The sequence below is a fragment of the Genypterus blacodes genome, unplaced genomic scaffold (assembly GCF_046128005.1).
Source record: "Genypterus blacodes isolate CSIRO-AG114 ecotype Tasmania unplaced genomic scaffold, CSIRO-AGI_Gbla_v1 ptg000007l_1, whole genome shotgun sequence".
Taxonomy (NCBI): domain Eukaryota; kingdom Metazoa; phylum Chordata; class Actinopteri; order Ophidiiformes; family Ophidiidae; genus Genypterus; species Genypterus blacodes.
In genome coordinates this window covers 205,864-221,426 of record NW_027466821.1, presented here as the reverse complement: position 1 = coordinate 221,426, position 15,563 = coordinate 205,864, and the positions used below count along the sequence as shown (strand labels likewise).

At 42.0% G+C, this 15,563-nt stretch overlaps 1 protein-coding gene across 2 annotated transcripts in view; it reads left to right on the top strand.

Moving 5' to 3' along the window:
- The window catches only part of slc20a2 (solute carrier family 20 member 2), a 36,825-nt gene that overhangs the window by 6,405 nt on the left and 14,857 nt on the right, over positions 1–15,563 (top strand). For both annotated transcript variants that reach the window (XM_076150505.1, XM_076150496.1), the window contains exons 2-4: positions 11,303–11,867; positions 13,173–13,313; positions 13,888–13,973. In XM_076150505.1, coding sequence (XP_076006620.1) covers positions 11,579–11,867; positions 13,173–13,313; positions 13,888–13,973 — 516 coding nt within the window. In that variant the 5' untranslated portion in view covers positions 11,303–11,578. The remainder of the gene's footprint in view (positions 1–11,302; positions 11,868–13,172; positions 13,314–13,887; positions 13,974–15,563) is intronic.

Below are 15,563 nucleotides of genomic sequence, written 5' to 3'. Positions count from 1 at the left end.
AGTGTCATTATGATCATATCAGATTGTGTGCAGCATGCTGAGGCTGCTGCACACACACATAGAGTAAGAGTGGTGGTGGGGCTGGGGGGTTCTGCAAAAGAAGAAATAATGAGTGTATTCATAGTGAGTTGAGGACATGATTAGTGGTCTAATACAACTCTTGTTCTCTCATCCACAGTATTTAATAATATTAAATTATATAATTAGCCCTCAGCTCTGTGGAAGTCTAAACACAGAAAGGATAACCGTTTTGGAATAGATTGTGGAATAGACACCAGCAGCATCAATTGCTCTGTACTACAACACACTCAAGAGTGTGTGGATTAAGGAAGAAGTGTGCAGAAGAAATTTGTCTGATCCTGGCGTAAAGCTGCTGCTTCATGGAGATGTCAGCCCCAGTACACTACGGAAGAGATGGAAGAGATTAAGTATCACTAAATAGTTCCACATACTGACCAGGTGATGACATCTCTATGATTCTCACATACCAATCCCCCATGCGTCTGACTGACCGCCCGCTGTCCAAGTAATGTTGAGCTGGCGTGTCCAGCTTCAGTTTGTCACCGTGATCTTTACACTCGACGATGTCGAAGATGATTTGTAAATCTTAAGGTATGATATTTTTTTCCCTTGCCAATTTTGTCTATGAAGATGCTAGACACACTCAGCAGCTCTCTCAGTTTTAGTATTTTGCTGGTATGTTAGTAAAATAAGTGCCTTTAGACTTGTCCCTCCTGGTGGGGTGACATACTGATTTCAAAAGAGGGGTGGAAGAGTGTCAAGGAAATGTTTGTCCCCACAGGATTAGAGGTGACCCCGCCAAACCGTGACCCCCTCCTGATTTATGTCAGAGTATGAGTCAGAGCTCTGGGCATGGCTTAAATCGGATGTCAAAACTCCAGCAGACCACTTGTCACAATGAGTTTCCTTCAGAATTAAGCATGCAACGACAGCAGGCACAAAGTAGCCAGTGCCTTATGCACTCTCCAACAATGCAGTATCTGAATATTATCCAATATATAACATGTCTAAATTCTTGTTCAATAGTTTATGGATATTACAGGTTGAAGCTAATAAATTGCACTTACTTGCATATACTTGCTTCTCCAAGGAACTGTCCAATGTCCGCAAATATCTGATATCAAAGTAATTTAACAAACTCTGTGAACAACCAGAGAAGTTGTTGATTTCCTGGTTGAGTCATTATGCCTGGGCAAAGGAACGCAGCAGCGCACCTCATTGTCCCTCCACTGAATGTCGGATTCCATTACCACATATGGAAGTGGACAGAACTATCCCTAACAATAGTTCTCATGTCAACACAATACACCATGTTTAAAGGGTAGTTCAATATTTTTCTTTTGCTTAGGATTGACATATTTGAAAATAAATGTCAACCCCGCAAGACCCCTTGATGCGATTAACGTCTACATGCTGGCATCATGTGAAATTCCCCCTGTTGTGACTACTTAAAGTGCAGTTCTTCCCAATCACCATGTGGTCGATTAGTCACCAATAATGCTAATAACACGTTTTGAGCATTACTTTAAGTTTTTACCTAGAATAACTGTGGCCCGTTAATCCACTGACTCACTGACTTGTAGGCTTAATCTGGCAAGCCTTGTGCTTCTGCATCCGGTTTGTGTGTGTGTGTGTGTGGGCTATGTCCAGTCATGTTAAGCATTTGGTCAATGCAAATCTTTGCATGTACACTGTGCGTGTGATGTGTGTTACGTGTGAAAGTACTTGATACAGTGGCTTGACATTCCAGCAAAGTTGTGGCACAAAACATAGGACACATGCTTCCACCAACAGCCCCCTATGTGCACACGACAGCAGCTCTAATCAAAGCACTCCATAATACTGTTAGCTGGGTCATGTGCTGGAAATCAGGATTAAGACCAAGAGGGCACAGGCCACTGGATCCAGCTTAAAGAGTAGTTTCCCCTCTCTCTCTCTCTCTCATTCAGTCTCTTTCAATTTGTCTCTCCTCACATGCGGGGGCACAGCCATACCACGACATGATAGTTGTTTATGTTTGCGTGTTTTATGAGTTGAGCTGACGGAACAGAACAGAATGCATTCCCATGGAAAACGGCCCCAGTCAGTGGTTCACCACAGTTTTCTCACGAACACTTGAGTGATATGCCCGAGGAACCTGTTATGGAGGCCACATCTTGGTATCTTTTTTTTTTATCTTAGCTTCCATGTTCCAAGTTAATGATTCTTATTCCGTCCTGCCTTTGGCCTCATCTGTATGTTCACTGAGGTTTGTCTTCTGTAGGGGCTTACTAATAGCGATCCCAGCTATTAGCTATCTTATTGGTCATACTGTATCTATAGTTGTACATTTTTGTAAAGCCGGGTCAACCACCAGCGGGGTTACCTCACTCAGTACATTTTAACGCGCTCGATATAGTGTTTGTCCTTACAAAAAAAGTCCAGGGATTCAATAGGAGCCCAGCGATGACTGGGAATTCATGACATATTGCGTAGTCACAATATTGGGCGAGTCTTCCTGACACAACACTCATTAACTTTTTTTTTTTCTCATTTATGTATCATGGTGGTACTGAAAACACAGAACAATAGCAAATGAGTGCCGAAGATTTCAGACACGGAAGTCAAGGGGAAGTGTGTTTGTATGATTGCATGGAATCTGTTGTACACTCTGTACACTTGCACAGAGTGAGAGCAGAAAGTTAAACATCTGATGGCTAGCCTGTTAGCTCAATGGCAATATTTGTTTCGTGCCAACAATGTACAGGAGAAAAAAAAAACACAGTGGCTAGCCACGAGGTGGCTTTTCTTTTTGCCAGGCACAGAAAACCTGTCTCGGATGGTCACTTTATTAAAGAGTGTCTTGCAGTGTAGGTTGGTTGTAAACCCCTGCGGTCAGTATTGTTTGGCCCATTAATCCTTTTTTTTTTAAGATTGCCCACCCCTACATAAAGGTTTATACAGGCAGACGTAAAAAAATATAATACAACTTATAAAAAATAAGTTTTAAAGTGTGTGTAAATGTACTAACTGATGTATTTGGTCATAGTCTTGTTATACCCTTCTGTTTTTGGCATATTTATGCTAGATACTTTGAGCTCCACAGCATACCGCTGTGTGTTGCTCTGGAAGGTACACTGTATTTCAGATTATGTTAAACAAAGTTCAACATCCTTGTAGAAATGACAACACAATAGTAAATCCTTAAATCTGTTCTCTTGGCCATGTGCATGCCTATTGACTTAAGCAGCTTTATCCCTCTACCACTTTCAATGTGATTTCAAATACACATTTTTTTTACTAGGTTTGCAGTAGCTGCAACACTGGTGGTTTCAGAGAAACTTTTCAAAAAGAAATGGTCACCACCTTTGTGTAGATGCCATGCCAACATTAACGAAACAATTCCATCCATCCATTAGTATAGATTTAACTTAACATAATATTACCTCTCCATTCAGATGAGATGCTTTGTCCTTTATCAACCGCTTTTGTGCTGGTTTTAATACTCACTAATACTGGCAGCGACTTTGCCCCAGTAACACACTTAAATACCATTGGCACTGCCAACAGTAGATTACCAGTCTCAGCAGTGGAGAAAGTTGGTAGGTAGGAGGTCCTGGCACCACTTTGGGTATACAGAGTGAGATCAACATTTCTCAGTTCCCACAGCCACTGCAAGGGAGAGAGACTGCTAGGAAAAGAAGAAGAGAGGCAAGAAGAAGAGAGATTTTACCACTGGGCCCCTATACTGGTTTGTGGAAAAGAACTGGAATCTTGCGGGCGAAGCACTGGGTATGGGAGGGGGAGACACCCAGTCAAGAGTAAGACGACTCCCATCAGGAACATGAAGACTCCAGTCCTACCTCAAAGGGCACACTCGTAGGTAGGTACCAATCCCAGCGGGGCGGTTGAACACATACTGTGGAGACTAGTTTAAATAAAAAAAAGATAGGTGTGAGGCTCATTTTGATTGGTCATGTCGGATCCCTTGTGATCAGGGTTTATTCTCAGAGGTGACTAATAGTTTCTGACGGTCTGAATGTATTATTTTAGGGGCTGCATCCTGTGGCTGCTATTTAAGCCTAACTGGATTTTATGCAGGTGCTGAGTGTGTTGTCAGGACCTTTCTTGAGGTTGGTGTCATGCTTTTTATCTTATCAGAAAAGACTTTGTTGAAATAATACAGATATGTGTATCTGTGTGTCTCATATGGTCTGTCCTTTCTGTAATCAGGTGTCCTTTCTTGGAAGTCATTTTCTTGAATTTCCATCACAAACTTTCCCACACAAAATATCGGTCTCAGTTCCTCAGTTGTAGACACTGAAATAGGGAGGAGTCATTTAGGATACTTGACCATTTCAGAGTGAGGGAGTCAAACCATTGCACAGTCTCCACTGAAACCAGAGAAAGCTGACCTTAAAAGAGTATTTAAACATAAGGCTTACTCAACACTAAAAGTCAGAGGGGTGCTCAATTGTTTGCTGATATAGCACGGCCTGCTTTAGTGTTGCCTGCGTACTTGTTCCATCAAAGGAGTGTGAGAAGGAGTGTGCAGTTGTCAGTCTAAACTGGATCTGGACAGTCAGTCTTGCATATCAGAAAAATGAATAATACTAAACACTATTGTGATGCAATTGCTGTATGCATTGAGTTGGCAGTAAATTCCAGTGGTGGTGAGCGGTACCAAAACAAGCTGTCAAAGTCTGTATTTTAAGTCAATCTCACAGGTATTGTTTGTATGTGACCCTGTGCCATAGTGGGTTCATGCTTCAGTACCCCATTACTGTCTTGGAGAGTCGATGATAACATCATCACTAATCCCTATGATTGTATCAGCTGATAGAAATAAATGTGGGTATAGCTATTGATTTAGCTGCAGACAAACTGAATTTTTACCAGTTTCCTGTAAGCTTATGACCTTCAGAGGCAAAGTGAAGGTTTACACGATTCACTTGCTTTTTGTCAACCTGACTTTGTGCTGCAATGCAGACCCACGGCAGGGGAGAGATAAATTAGAATGAGTTAGAGGATTTATGTAAGTCTGTGTGTGTTAGAACCCTTAGAAGATGCTGCTTGAGAGAGACATGCTCTTTGCAGTCATGCACACTGTTGTTGTCATTCCTAAGTGACCCCCCTCCTGCCCATGGAGGCTGATTGATCTTAACAGTATTTGTGTGTGTGCGTGTTAGGGTTCTAGGAGACAGAGCCGCCCTGCTGCGAAGCACAGAGTCAGAGGCAGCAGGTGCAGCTGACGCAGAATGGGTTTTTAGCAGGCAGGGCCAGTTGGGGGACCAAGAGGGGGACAATGAGTGAGAGACGATTGAGGAGAAAGACAAGAACTCAACAAACACAAGAGGACGCGTCTATTTAGTACTGATCAAATGAGTCACCCCATCTTTATTCCTTTAGTATGTGAGAATTCAAGGTGCATGGAACAAGGACCTGAACTGCATTACTGGCACAAGACGCAGCCTTAACTTCCAAGGTGTATGTGAGTAATAAATATCCTTAAAAATGTATATATATGGCTGTGCAAAACATGTATCCTGTCATGTTTCTATAGTTTAAGTGAAAGTATGGGATGAATACTGACAAAAACATAAAGATGCCATAGCATCACATGCCATTTACACGAGGTACCAACATTCTGTGTCAACTTCCCATTGGTCATTGGCTGTAGTAAGTGTACAGGATTGTGTTTATTATACTTGCAGCACTATCAGTGTTGAGGATCTGCTGAAGAGACAGTGGACTCTCACTTTTCTATTGTGTTTTGCCAGAGAAGGGCCTGCAGTGACTCCTCTTTGTGCAGATGAGAGCCTCTGTCTCTGCCTGTCTACATAGTGGCAAACTGTTCAGCATTTCTTTGAAAGGGACGATTGTGGCAGAGAAAGTGAGTGGAGGCTCGTGGCCAAGTAACAGTGTTGTGATGGTGTGTGTACTTGTGTGGTGGGCCTTTTGAGGTAAATGACATACCGGCTACATCATAGGTGACGGTGTGTAGTCCAGAGCTCCTCCTCTCATCTTATCACGCTGTGGCTGTTCCAGCCAACATGGGTGACATATTTCAGTGCTAAGATGTGACGACAAAACATTGAACTTGTATTTCTCAACGTGAGGATTCAGTGCTGTGGCCTGAGACGGGGGGGGGGGGGGGGACAAGTGCTCTGAATGCCCTTGATCAGTTTGCATGCTTTCCCCCCGGCTGTACAGCACATCCACACATGGGAAGACCTCCTCTCCTTCTCATCCCACCCTGTTGGTTGTCCTCCACCAATCATTGATTGCCTCCCTCCCATCTGTCCGTCCCCTCTGTGCACAGGCAGCCAATCAGTACTGGGCCCTGGCCTCTACCACATTTGTCATTGGCTGCCAAGCGCTGTGATGCAGATGCGGATTCTTTTCTGTAAGAGGCAGTCTAGACTGGTCTCTCTCTCGTGCTCTCGCTCCCCCTCTCCCTCTCTCCCTCTCTCTCTCTCTCTTTCTCTCTCTCTTGCAACACAACCACAACCTGCTGATTTCTCTGTCACTGTGCCTCTCCTCCTCTCTACTCTCTCCCCTCACTCCTCTCCTCCTGTCATCGGTTTCTCTCTAGCACTCAATCTCTCCTTGTCTTTTCATTTTGCACTCAATCACATGCTCACCGTTCTTTTATTCATTTGTCCATCTTCTTTTTCAACCCTTTCGCTTTGCTTGTGTCTCTCCCTGATACTGTCAGTTTTTCTCTGGCATTCATTCCTCTCCTCCGCCACCTTCACTCTTCATACCAATGTGAGGAGGCTTGCGTGGCACAAAGGTGAGTGGAGTTGATTGCCAGACATTAATGTTTGTCTAATTCACAGTATCTCATTGTAGTCTCCATTTCAGTCTTGTAACTGAACGAGCCATCTGGTCGGTTTGTAAAGCTTGTGTCCTTGGATGCACGGACAACATTTACGTGTGCTTCAGGTTTGACAACTAGACAATACTAGTAGGATGTTTATTGACTCACCATCTGATCACATGTATGTTGTAGTTCTGATCCTTTCACTTGGTGTGCAAATAGTTAGTTGTTGAGGGAAAGAGGTGGGCAGAGGGAGTGTATGAGCGTGTTTAGAGCAGCCGTGTGTCAATGCAGACTGTTGCTCGTGACAGTGTTTTGCACCAGCTGTGGCTGTGATGCAGTGGCATCTCAGGCAGATTAATGAGCATTGTTCAGCAACCACGGCAAACAATTAAACAAGAGATCAGTGTAAATAGCTTCCACATGGTTTTCTTTTCACTGTACACAACACGTTCTCCCTGAGGCAAATGATTTGGGTCAAATGTTTGTGTCAGGTCGTACCATAGCTGCGTTGTTGATGTGACAGGCTCAGTTTTTTTACCCAGACAGGTTTAAAATGTGTTTTTTATTCATTTAATTTCATGTATAAAAACAGAAACCAGGTAGTCCTGTCTACAAAACAAAGGGCACACATTTCACTGATTTTTATTCACCTTATATTGCACAATCTCATAAGAAATAAGGTCAGAAAAAGCTGATGGAAAGCATAGTTTGCAAAAAAAATAAATCAAAATGTAAACACGTGGTTGACTTTACTGCGAGCTTCATGTTTTCATCAACGAGATGCATAATGGTTTTTAAAAGTCCATATTCTGCTTTTTTGGACTGTTTAATTTCTCCTGATTAAAGCTGCCAGTGACTTTGTGCTATCCACACACACAAGTGAAGGCAAACATAAAGGATGTGAAGGAAAGAACCGCATCTCCTTAAAGGGACTTTCTCTTCTTAACAGATTGAACTTCTTCTTTTTGATCCTTTCGACAACATGTTGGCTAACAGACTCGTCACATTCTTGTTTTTAATTAGTGAATCTTTCTCAAACAGCACAGACGCTCATGTTGTGTGTTGAACTGAATGCATGACTACACCTCTACTTACTATGAATGAACTATGAATCATCCCTTCTGACGCAGTGCACACAGATTTAGTCACAAAGCTGTTGTATTTTATTATCATTGGTTTCATAAATTATTATTCATTATATTGCTCATATATAGTTATACATGTACTGTGTATGAATTCAAGTGTTTCACAGCTATGATGGGTGTGAAATACAGCACAGTAATGTCTTAGTACCCTGTAATATATGTTCATACTAACTTTTATTAATTGCCTCCACAGAATAACAGTTGTGTTTCATTCAATGTTAGACCTTCATCAGCATTACATAAATAACATCTTGATTCACTTCCATCATCATACAGTTATTCTGGCAGGCAGTACGTTATGATGTGTTTTCCCTGTAAGGTGTGACCACTGGTGTTTAGGCTGCTTTAATTACTATATACTTCCATGTTTTTCTGTTTTTGTAGACTGGGGATGTGAGCGTTCCCAAGAGAACAGGCAACACTCATTGTTTTTGACAATTTCAGTATAAGCCCTAGGCACTGTGATAGTCAGGAGGTATGGGGGTATTTTTGGAGGATATTGTTGTCTGATTAGTCAGGGTCTGGGCTGGCTTTCACTAAATATATTACATCCTGTAACCTCCACAAAGGCTGATGATATCTCAGTCAACTTGTCATCAGGTGTCGCCGAATATTGAAGCAAAGATGAGGTATTTTCTGTTGTGAGATAGTCAGGGGGAGCTTGACTTGGTTGGAATTAACTACTGTGCAATTGTTAGTCCTGATGAAGTAGGTCTATGTGTTTTGTGTCGCAGTGGCGGTATGTGAACTTCATGTTTTGGAGTCTGATGAGGTCTTTAGACTGGACCAAGTGTCAGCTGCAGCTGTTACGTTGGGTTTCCCTGTTTAGAATATTACATGATTGAGGTCAGGTATTGGTGCACGTGGCCACTATGAGTGACGCATACGTCTTTCATCTCCTTCTCACAATTTCACACACGTTTAAAGTGTCTTTCTGCTGTGATGTTTGATGATTACTGTTTGTGCTCTTTTCGGTGAAGGATCTGTTTCTGCTCAGTGGGGGGGGCATTTTTATATGTGGGCTTCATGTGGCAGTGATTGTCCTAAATTAAATATTTAGAGTGTCTTGGGTTCTTTCTTCAAAGCGGCACACTTGCAAACTTTCGGTCCTCAAAGAAAACATTTTGTTAAAGAAAATGTAAACCAAAGCAGTGACTGTTTCAATGAACAGATAATTACAGGTATCAAACAAGTTCAGGGTGACTTTAAGTTCAAATTTCTACCGCCCATTTCCACATTTTGCTGCAGTCTAGTCTTGTTGGTGATGCTGTGCTGAGTGTATGAGGGTTTCAAATTAAATCTAATCCTTCAAGATGTGTAGTGTTTGTTCTATTTATTCATTATTAACATCATTAACTTTTAAAGATATCTACCTCAGTTGGTCCATGGTGTCGTGGCTCTCTCTGATTGAGGCGAGCTGGTGAAACAGAATTTGTCCTGCGGGGTTCAGTTAAGTCTCATTTCATGTTTACTCAGTCTTTTTGAGATATGGTATCTGGAAACAACCGTTGAACATCATCCCCTATGTTACTGGGTAAAATGAAATGTGTACATTTTGTAGATCTGCATTTACAATAATAACAATTATAAAATGTTAGGAGCTGGATTCTGATTCTGCTGGCATTTAACTGATTTGATGTTTGTTGATGATTTTGTGTTTGTTGTGGTTGATAAAAGGCTCGAGGTGAGGAGTATGTGACCTTAACCTGTTCCAGATGGAGTCGTTACTGGCCTGAGGCTGTTTAGAAAGGAGCTGCCTGCCTCCACGTGATGAGGCGCAAACATTCTGTTAATGCTGAGAGAATGTTAGTCTGGCCTTCAAGCTGCCCCCATTCACAATAGGCTTAACCATTGGAGGAAAACAAACGCACTCCCATGAACCTAGCAAGTGACTTCAACAATGTGGTGGCGATGACGGAAAAGAAGGAACATATTCAAGGAAATTGTCTTCCAATTTTGAGGTATTGAGGTTGTTCAGTGTTGGTGGCCCCCCCACCTAATAGCAAAGTGTGCTGTCATCAGCATACTGTAGCATTTTAAGAAAAAGCCTTGTGGAACTGTTGTGTGGGTCACAAAATTAGCATTCACAATGCAGCAACCCATCTGATGTGCCTCTGTGTTAGTTCGGGATGGATGTCTTAAGTCTTGAAGAACTACAAGCTGACGTCTTCCTTCTGTAATAAAAGCTGCTGAGCCAACATGGCATCAGAAGTAATCTTGAAGAATTAAATTGCCTGCTTGTAAGGTCCCTCTTATAAATGTCACACCAGTTTAAGTGGATGTACACCAGCTCTCTGTGAAAATTACCGGTATTTAATGTTATTTTGAAGTAAATCAACATAAGAAGTTCTGCAGGTTGTTTCCCACTAAACAAAAATGAGAATTACACAATGAAATCAACAAAAGCTCACGTTTCTCTGGTTTACTTATAATTTACCCACTTATGATTCCCCCCCCAAAAAACAACCTTCACTGCTGCTGTTCTTACTGCAATGCAGTCTTAATCCAGCCACTCTGTGTTTTCCTCCTCTGCAAAACCTGCCACTTCGTCTGAACTTGTACTCCCAAGCTTGTTACAAAACTTGTGTTTACCTCGACTGTCCCTCAGTGAGTACTAGCAGTCATGCTGAGGCTGAAAGAGCAAAGATTACTGAGGTAACTGAAATGTTATTTGCATTTCAAATATCTACCAGACTGTCAATACAGCCCCACTCTCTCTGTGGTCATCTGGTGATTTATCTAAACATTCAATATTTGTTTTTTGACCTCAATTATCATGACTCTTTACTCTTATAATTTGCGTCGGTGCAATAAGTTACCCCAGTAAATATTGTATTCTTGTATGTGTGGCAAAGGCAAACCTTGTGAAATGAAAGCAGGTTTGGCAGGGACATTAGCTGTCCCCCTGTTGTGTGGGGTTAAGGTGTTAACAGTCTACTCCAGTGTGAGGTGCATTGCTCACACTTCATGCTGGACACTGTTCTTTTTATAGCTCCAGTGCTGACAGCCAACCCTCTGAACGGATTGATTTGATTTCTTTGAAGTGCTCACTGATTTCCTATTGCGGTTATCTGAGCTGTCTTCAGCTTTCTCACTGAAGGGCTCCCTTTGTTTTGCACCGTCATCTTTTTTCAATCCTTCATTTCATGTTTTTCCCTCTTACAGAATCTCACTCTCTTATCACGTGTCGGCTCTGTTTTTTGTTTGATTTGTTTCAGGTTTTCTCAGGAAGTCACATGGGAGATGTTGTCAGGTGTCCTGCTGAGAAAAAGTTATCGTAGCTTATGACACTAATCTGTTTGTGTGTGTCTCTCTCTTGTTCCTTTGGCAGGTGTAGGAACGTGCAGACACTCTCACACTAAGCTATGGAATGCTTCCTGCACCCAGCATCATTAGTCTCCAATCCTTGGACTGAGCTCCAAACGCTGAGTTAGCAGCTGTGCTTCTCCCCTCGAACTCTTTACAACCAGGGGAAGAAGAAAAGGAGTGGGCTTACCAGTAAAAGCCCTCCACACACACCGCACAAAGCACTTCTTTATAGATCATATAAGCTAGTTTTTTTAATTGTTTTCCTCTTGTGGATATTTTGGAGTGAAATCATATCAACATGGATCTGGATTCGTATCTGTGGATGGTCATTCTTGGCTTCGTCATAGCCTTCGTCCTGGCGTTTTCCGTGGGCGCCAACGATGTGGCCAACTCGTTTGGCACAGCAGTGGGCTCTGGTGTGGTCACGTTGAAGCAGGCCTGCATCCTGGCCTCCATCTTCGAGACGCTGGGCTCGATGCTGCTAGGGGCCAAAGTGGGCGAGACCATACGGAAGGGCATCATAGACGTCACCCTGTACAACGACACGGTGCCTGTGCTCATGGCAGGGGAGGTCAGCGCCATGGTCGGTAAGTTCCCAACAAATGAGGCGTTTGGATGTAGCAGTGGGTATGGTTCCACTTTAAACTGCTTTCTATTGCTTTTTTTATTGCTGCTTGTTGGCTCCACCGTTAAGAGTGTGATAAGTCTGTGAGAGGAATTACACAGGCCGGGTTTCAACAAGTGCAAATGGACAATTCTGTAGTGTTATATCCCATTAGTGCTGATCCGGTGTGAGTGTGTGTGGCAAAATAAACTGCAATAACAGGAAGCAAAAAACTGCAGCCTGTAGATATTATACTGATTCCTTAGAATAAAAGATACCAAATAATCAGCAACAGACAAATATGAGTCACGAAAAGAAGCCTGACTTCAAAAATGACATTAAGCACAATACTTATTGTTATAAGTTGCCAACATTTTGTACTTATTGTTGAAATGAAATCAAACAAGTTGGCTGCCTGCTCAATTGTAATATCTGGATCGATCTTAGCCGGTGTGGAAAACTTAACCCTGGATCTCCTGGTAATACTGGGGTATTATTTTAAGATTCACCTCATGTTATATTTAGAAATATAAACAGAGAGATTATGAAGATGTGGGTTTATAGCCGAATAGATTAATTGTGTTTGTGAGGGGGGGTTGCTTGAGGCAAACAGGAGATTGGAGAGCAGCTTATTTTGGCAAAGCCCAGAGGTTTATTGTTATCTACCTATTCTAGCCTTTGAAGGCTGACACAGAGGTCTTGAGCCTAATGTGAAGCCTGATGTTGGATCCCTGTTAATCCCATCAGATCACATATTTCCACAAATTAGGAGGAAATTCTGTAAAATAAAGACAACACATTTCTTGATTTGTCTTGATGTGTCAGTACTTCAGCCCCGAGGCTTGACTCATATTTGTCTCCATGAGATTCTGTCTTCTGATTTTTTTGTACTGTTATTCATTCTATCTCAAAGCCAACCTTCATCAAAGTGATACAACATTTGACCCACATTCCAAAGTCATTATAATTTCCTGATTACCTGATTTTGTTTTAGACCTACTAGTGATTTTAAAATGGGCTTAGACTATACTAGTTGGTGGTATCTACAATTTTTCAGGTACATCTACAAAATTCTATGCTGTCAAATTGAAATCGCCATAACCTTCCATCCAGTGAAGTAAACGCAGGCCACAGACACGCAGTGTTTATTTAGGTTTGTGTGGTCTACATTCCATTAGCTTACAGTATAAGACTAGCCTCTGCTTGAAGGACTGTCACTCTGATGGAAGACAGCAGCCCATTAAAATATGATAAATGGTTGAGGTTTATGTCTCTGTTTTGTTCACAGGCTCTGCAGTGTGGCAGCTAATCGCCTCTTTCCTCAAATTACCCATCTCTGGAACCCACTGCATTGTGGGAGCAACCATCGGCTTCTCCATGGTGGCCATCGGCACCAAGGGTGTACAGTGGATGCAGCTTGTTAAGATTGGTAATGAATAAAGAATGGATGAGACTTGTGTGTGTCATCACGAGACACAATAGAATTTGACTGCAGAAAGGTTTTCAGATTTCATTCACAGTAATTGAATCATCAGATTTTGTTGTTATCGAGGGTGGCCTCCTCCTACACGTGCCATTTTTCACTTGGCATTCTGCAAGAGATACACGTTTGTCTCCCTGGTTTGGGCCTCAGTAGACGACAGTGTATAGCAGGGGTGGGCAATTGTTTTGGCTCAGGGGCCACATTTACTTTAGAAATTTGATCAGCGGGCCAGGCACGTGTCTGATGGGGGGCGGGGTGAGTCAGTTGCTACCTTTTTGTAAAACATTCAGTTCTAACTTTTATTCTCAAGCCCTTTTGCTCTTACAAAGATTACTCTGTTACTTCTTACATACAAACATAACCCAAAGCTTATCCCTGTTCCAGGGCAGAACTAAGTACTTCTGAGAAACTTAATCACATGGGGTACATTGAGAATACCATTGATTGATAACTGACATAATAAGCAGGTTTGGACAAATGTTGTCTCCTCTGTTATTCTGACTATTATCTTGTGCTCCAGTGTCGTCATGGTTCATCTCCCCCCTGCTGTCTGGTCTCATGTCTGGACTCCTCTTCCTCCTCATCAGACACTTCATCCTCAACAAGGTAAGCTCCCAGTGATGCCCTGGCCATTTTACAAAACAATTTCAGGTCATTTATGTTGGAACTAGGTCACTGACATTTGGTATGAATTGGAGCATTCTGGAGATAGTTGGCATTCACTTACCAGGTCACTTTTTTGTTTTCCTTATAGATCCCTGTGCTTAACACTTTGAAAATCCTCTAAAAGCTTCTGTACATGTTCATAGTGGCCTCAGACAGTTTCCTTGGACAGTTTACCCCTGAAAAATCTGCATTTTTACATGAAGTAGCTGACAGATTAAAGATATACATGCAGGGTGTTGTAATATATAGGAAATTAAGTGCCCAAAGAAATAGATTTTGCAAAGTAATTCTATGTGCTGTTGAAGTAATAGAAGAAGTAGAAGTAATATTGCAGATATCTGCAAGTATGGGACAGCGGGGATGGCGAGGAACTTAATGGTGTTCCAAATGGAACTATAATAATAACTATAATGCAATTTGTTACCTACGTGGTAATGGGGAATGGCGACCTCCACTGATGCCCCTCGGTGCACAGGCATAAAGGTTCAAGGCGTAGTTGCACCAATCCATATTTGAATGGATAAAACCTGACTTCAACTCTCATATTTCCACAATTGTTGTTTTGTTACCTTCCCACGAACCCGTAAAATGAGCTCTCTATCTCTGCCTGTTCCCAGTGAAAGAGCCGAAGGCGTGTCTTCAACAGACACGCACGCACACTTGGACAGAAACACACAAACAGTGGCACTTTGAGTGGTGGCCAGTATGGTTCAGCTGTGATTCAGTACTGTCCTAGATTTTAGGTAAAACAAAAGGCTTAAGGACATGAATCACACACATACACATACACCCAGTGTCATACATGGTTGGGCATGCCTAAAAATACAAAGACAATGAAAATGCTAAACATGACCATGTTATTGTGGACTTAATGCCTACTGACTGTCTACTGACTGAAAAGCATGAAATCTTGTAACATCCCACGCACACACACAAACATACATTTCTTTTAAAGTTCACAATACAGAACTGCAACAATAACAATAAGATGTCCATGACTGTTCATGCAGTGAAACATTGACTGTGGTATCAGTGTCATTTTTGGACATTATGGACTGTTTCATCATACTGCTATTTGGGACATTGAGTCACAAGTGCAGATATTAGAATTTATCTTCCACACACATATGCGCACACACAAAATTTCTGTGCAGATGAACTCCATTTGACAACCTGTTATGCAACAGGCAGCAGATTAGGAAGAGATGTGTTGTAGATCATCCTAAAGTCAGGACAATAGGATTATACACCGCATGTATGATTCAGAATGATTTGTCATTCGGACTAGGATCTCCGGTTGTACTGGGTCAAACTCAGAGTGTGTTCATGTTAGTCACAACAGCCTCCTTGTGTCACCTGCCAGACAATTATCTCCCTATCATATCAGATGCTTAGATTCATGTTGACTTACGTTGGCAAAATGTGCAACCAAGATGATGATGATTTGGTTTGTATATATGAGGTTTCAACCCATCAGGCGTATTGTGTATTGCGTGTCTGACATTATGCAAGAAAGAATTATTGCACATC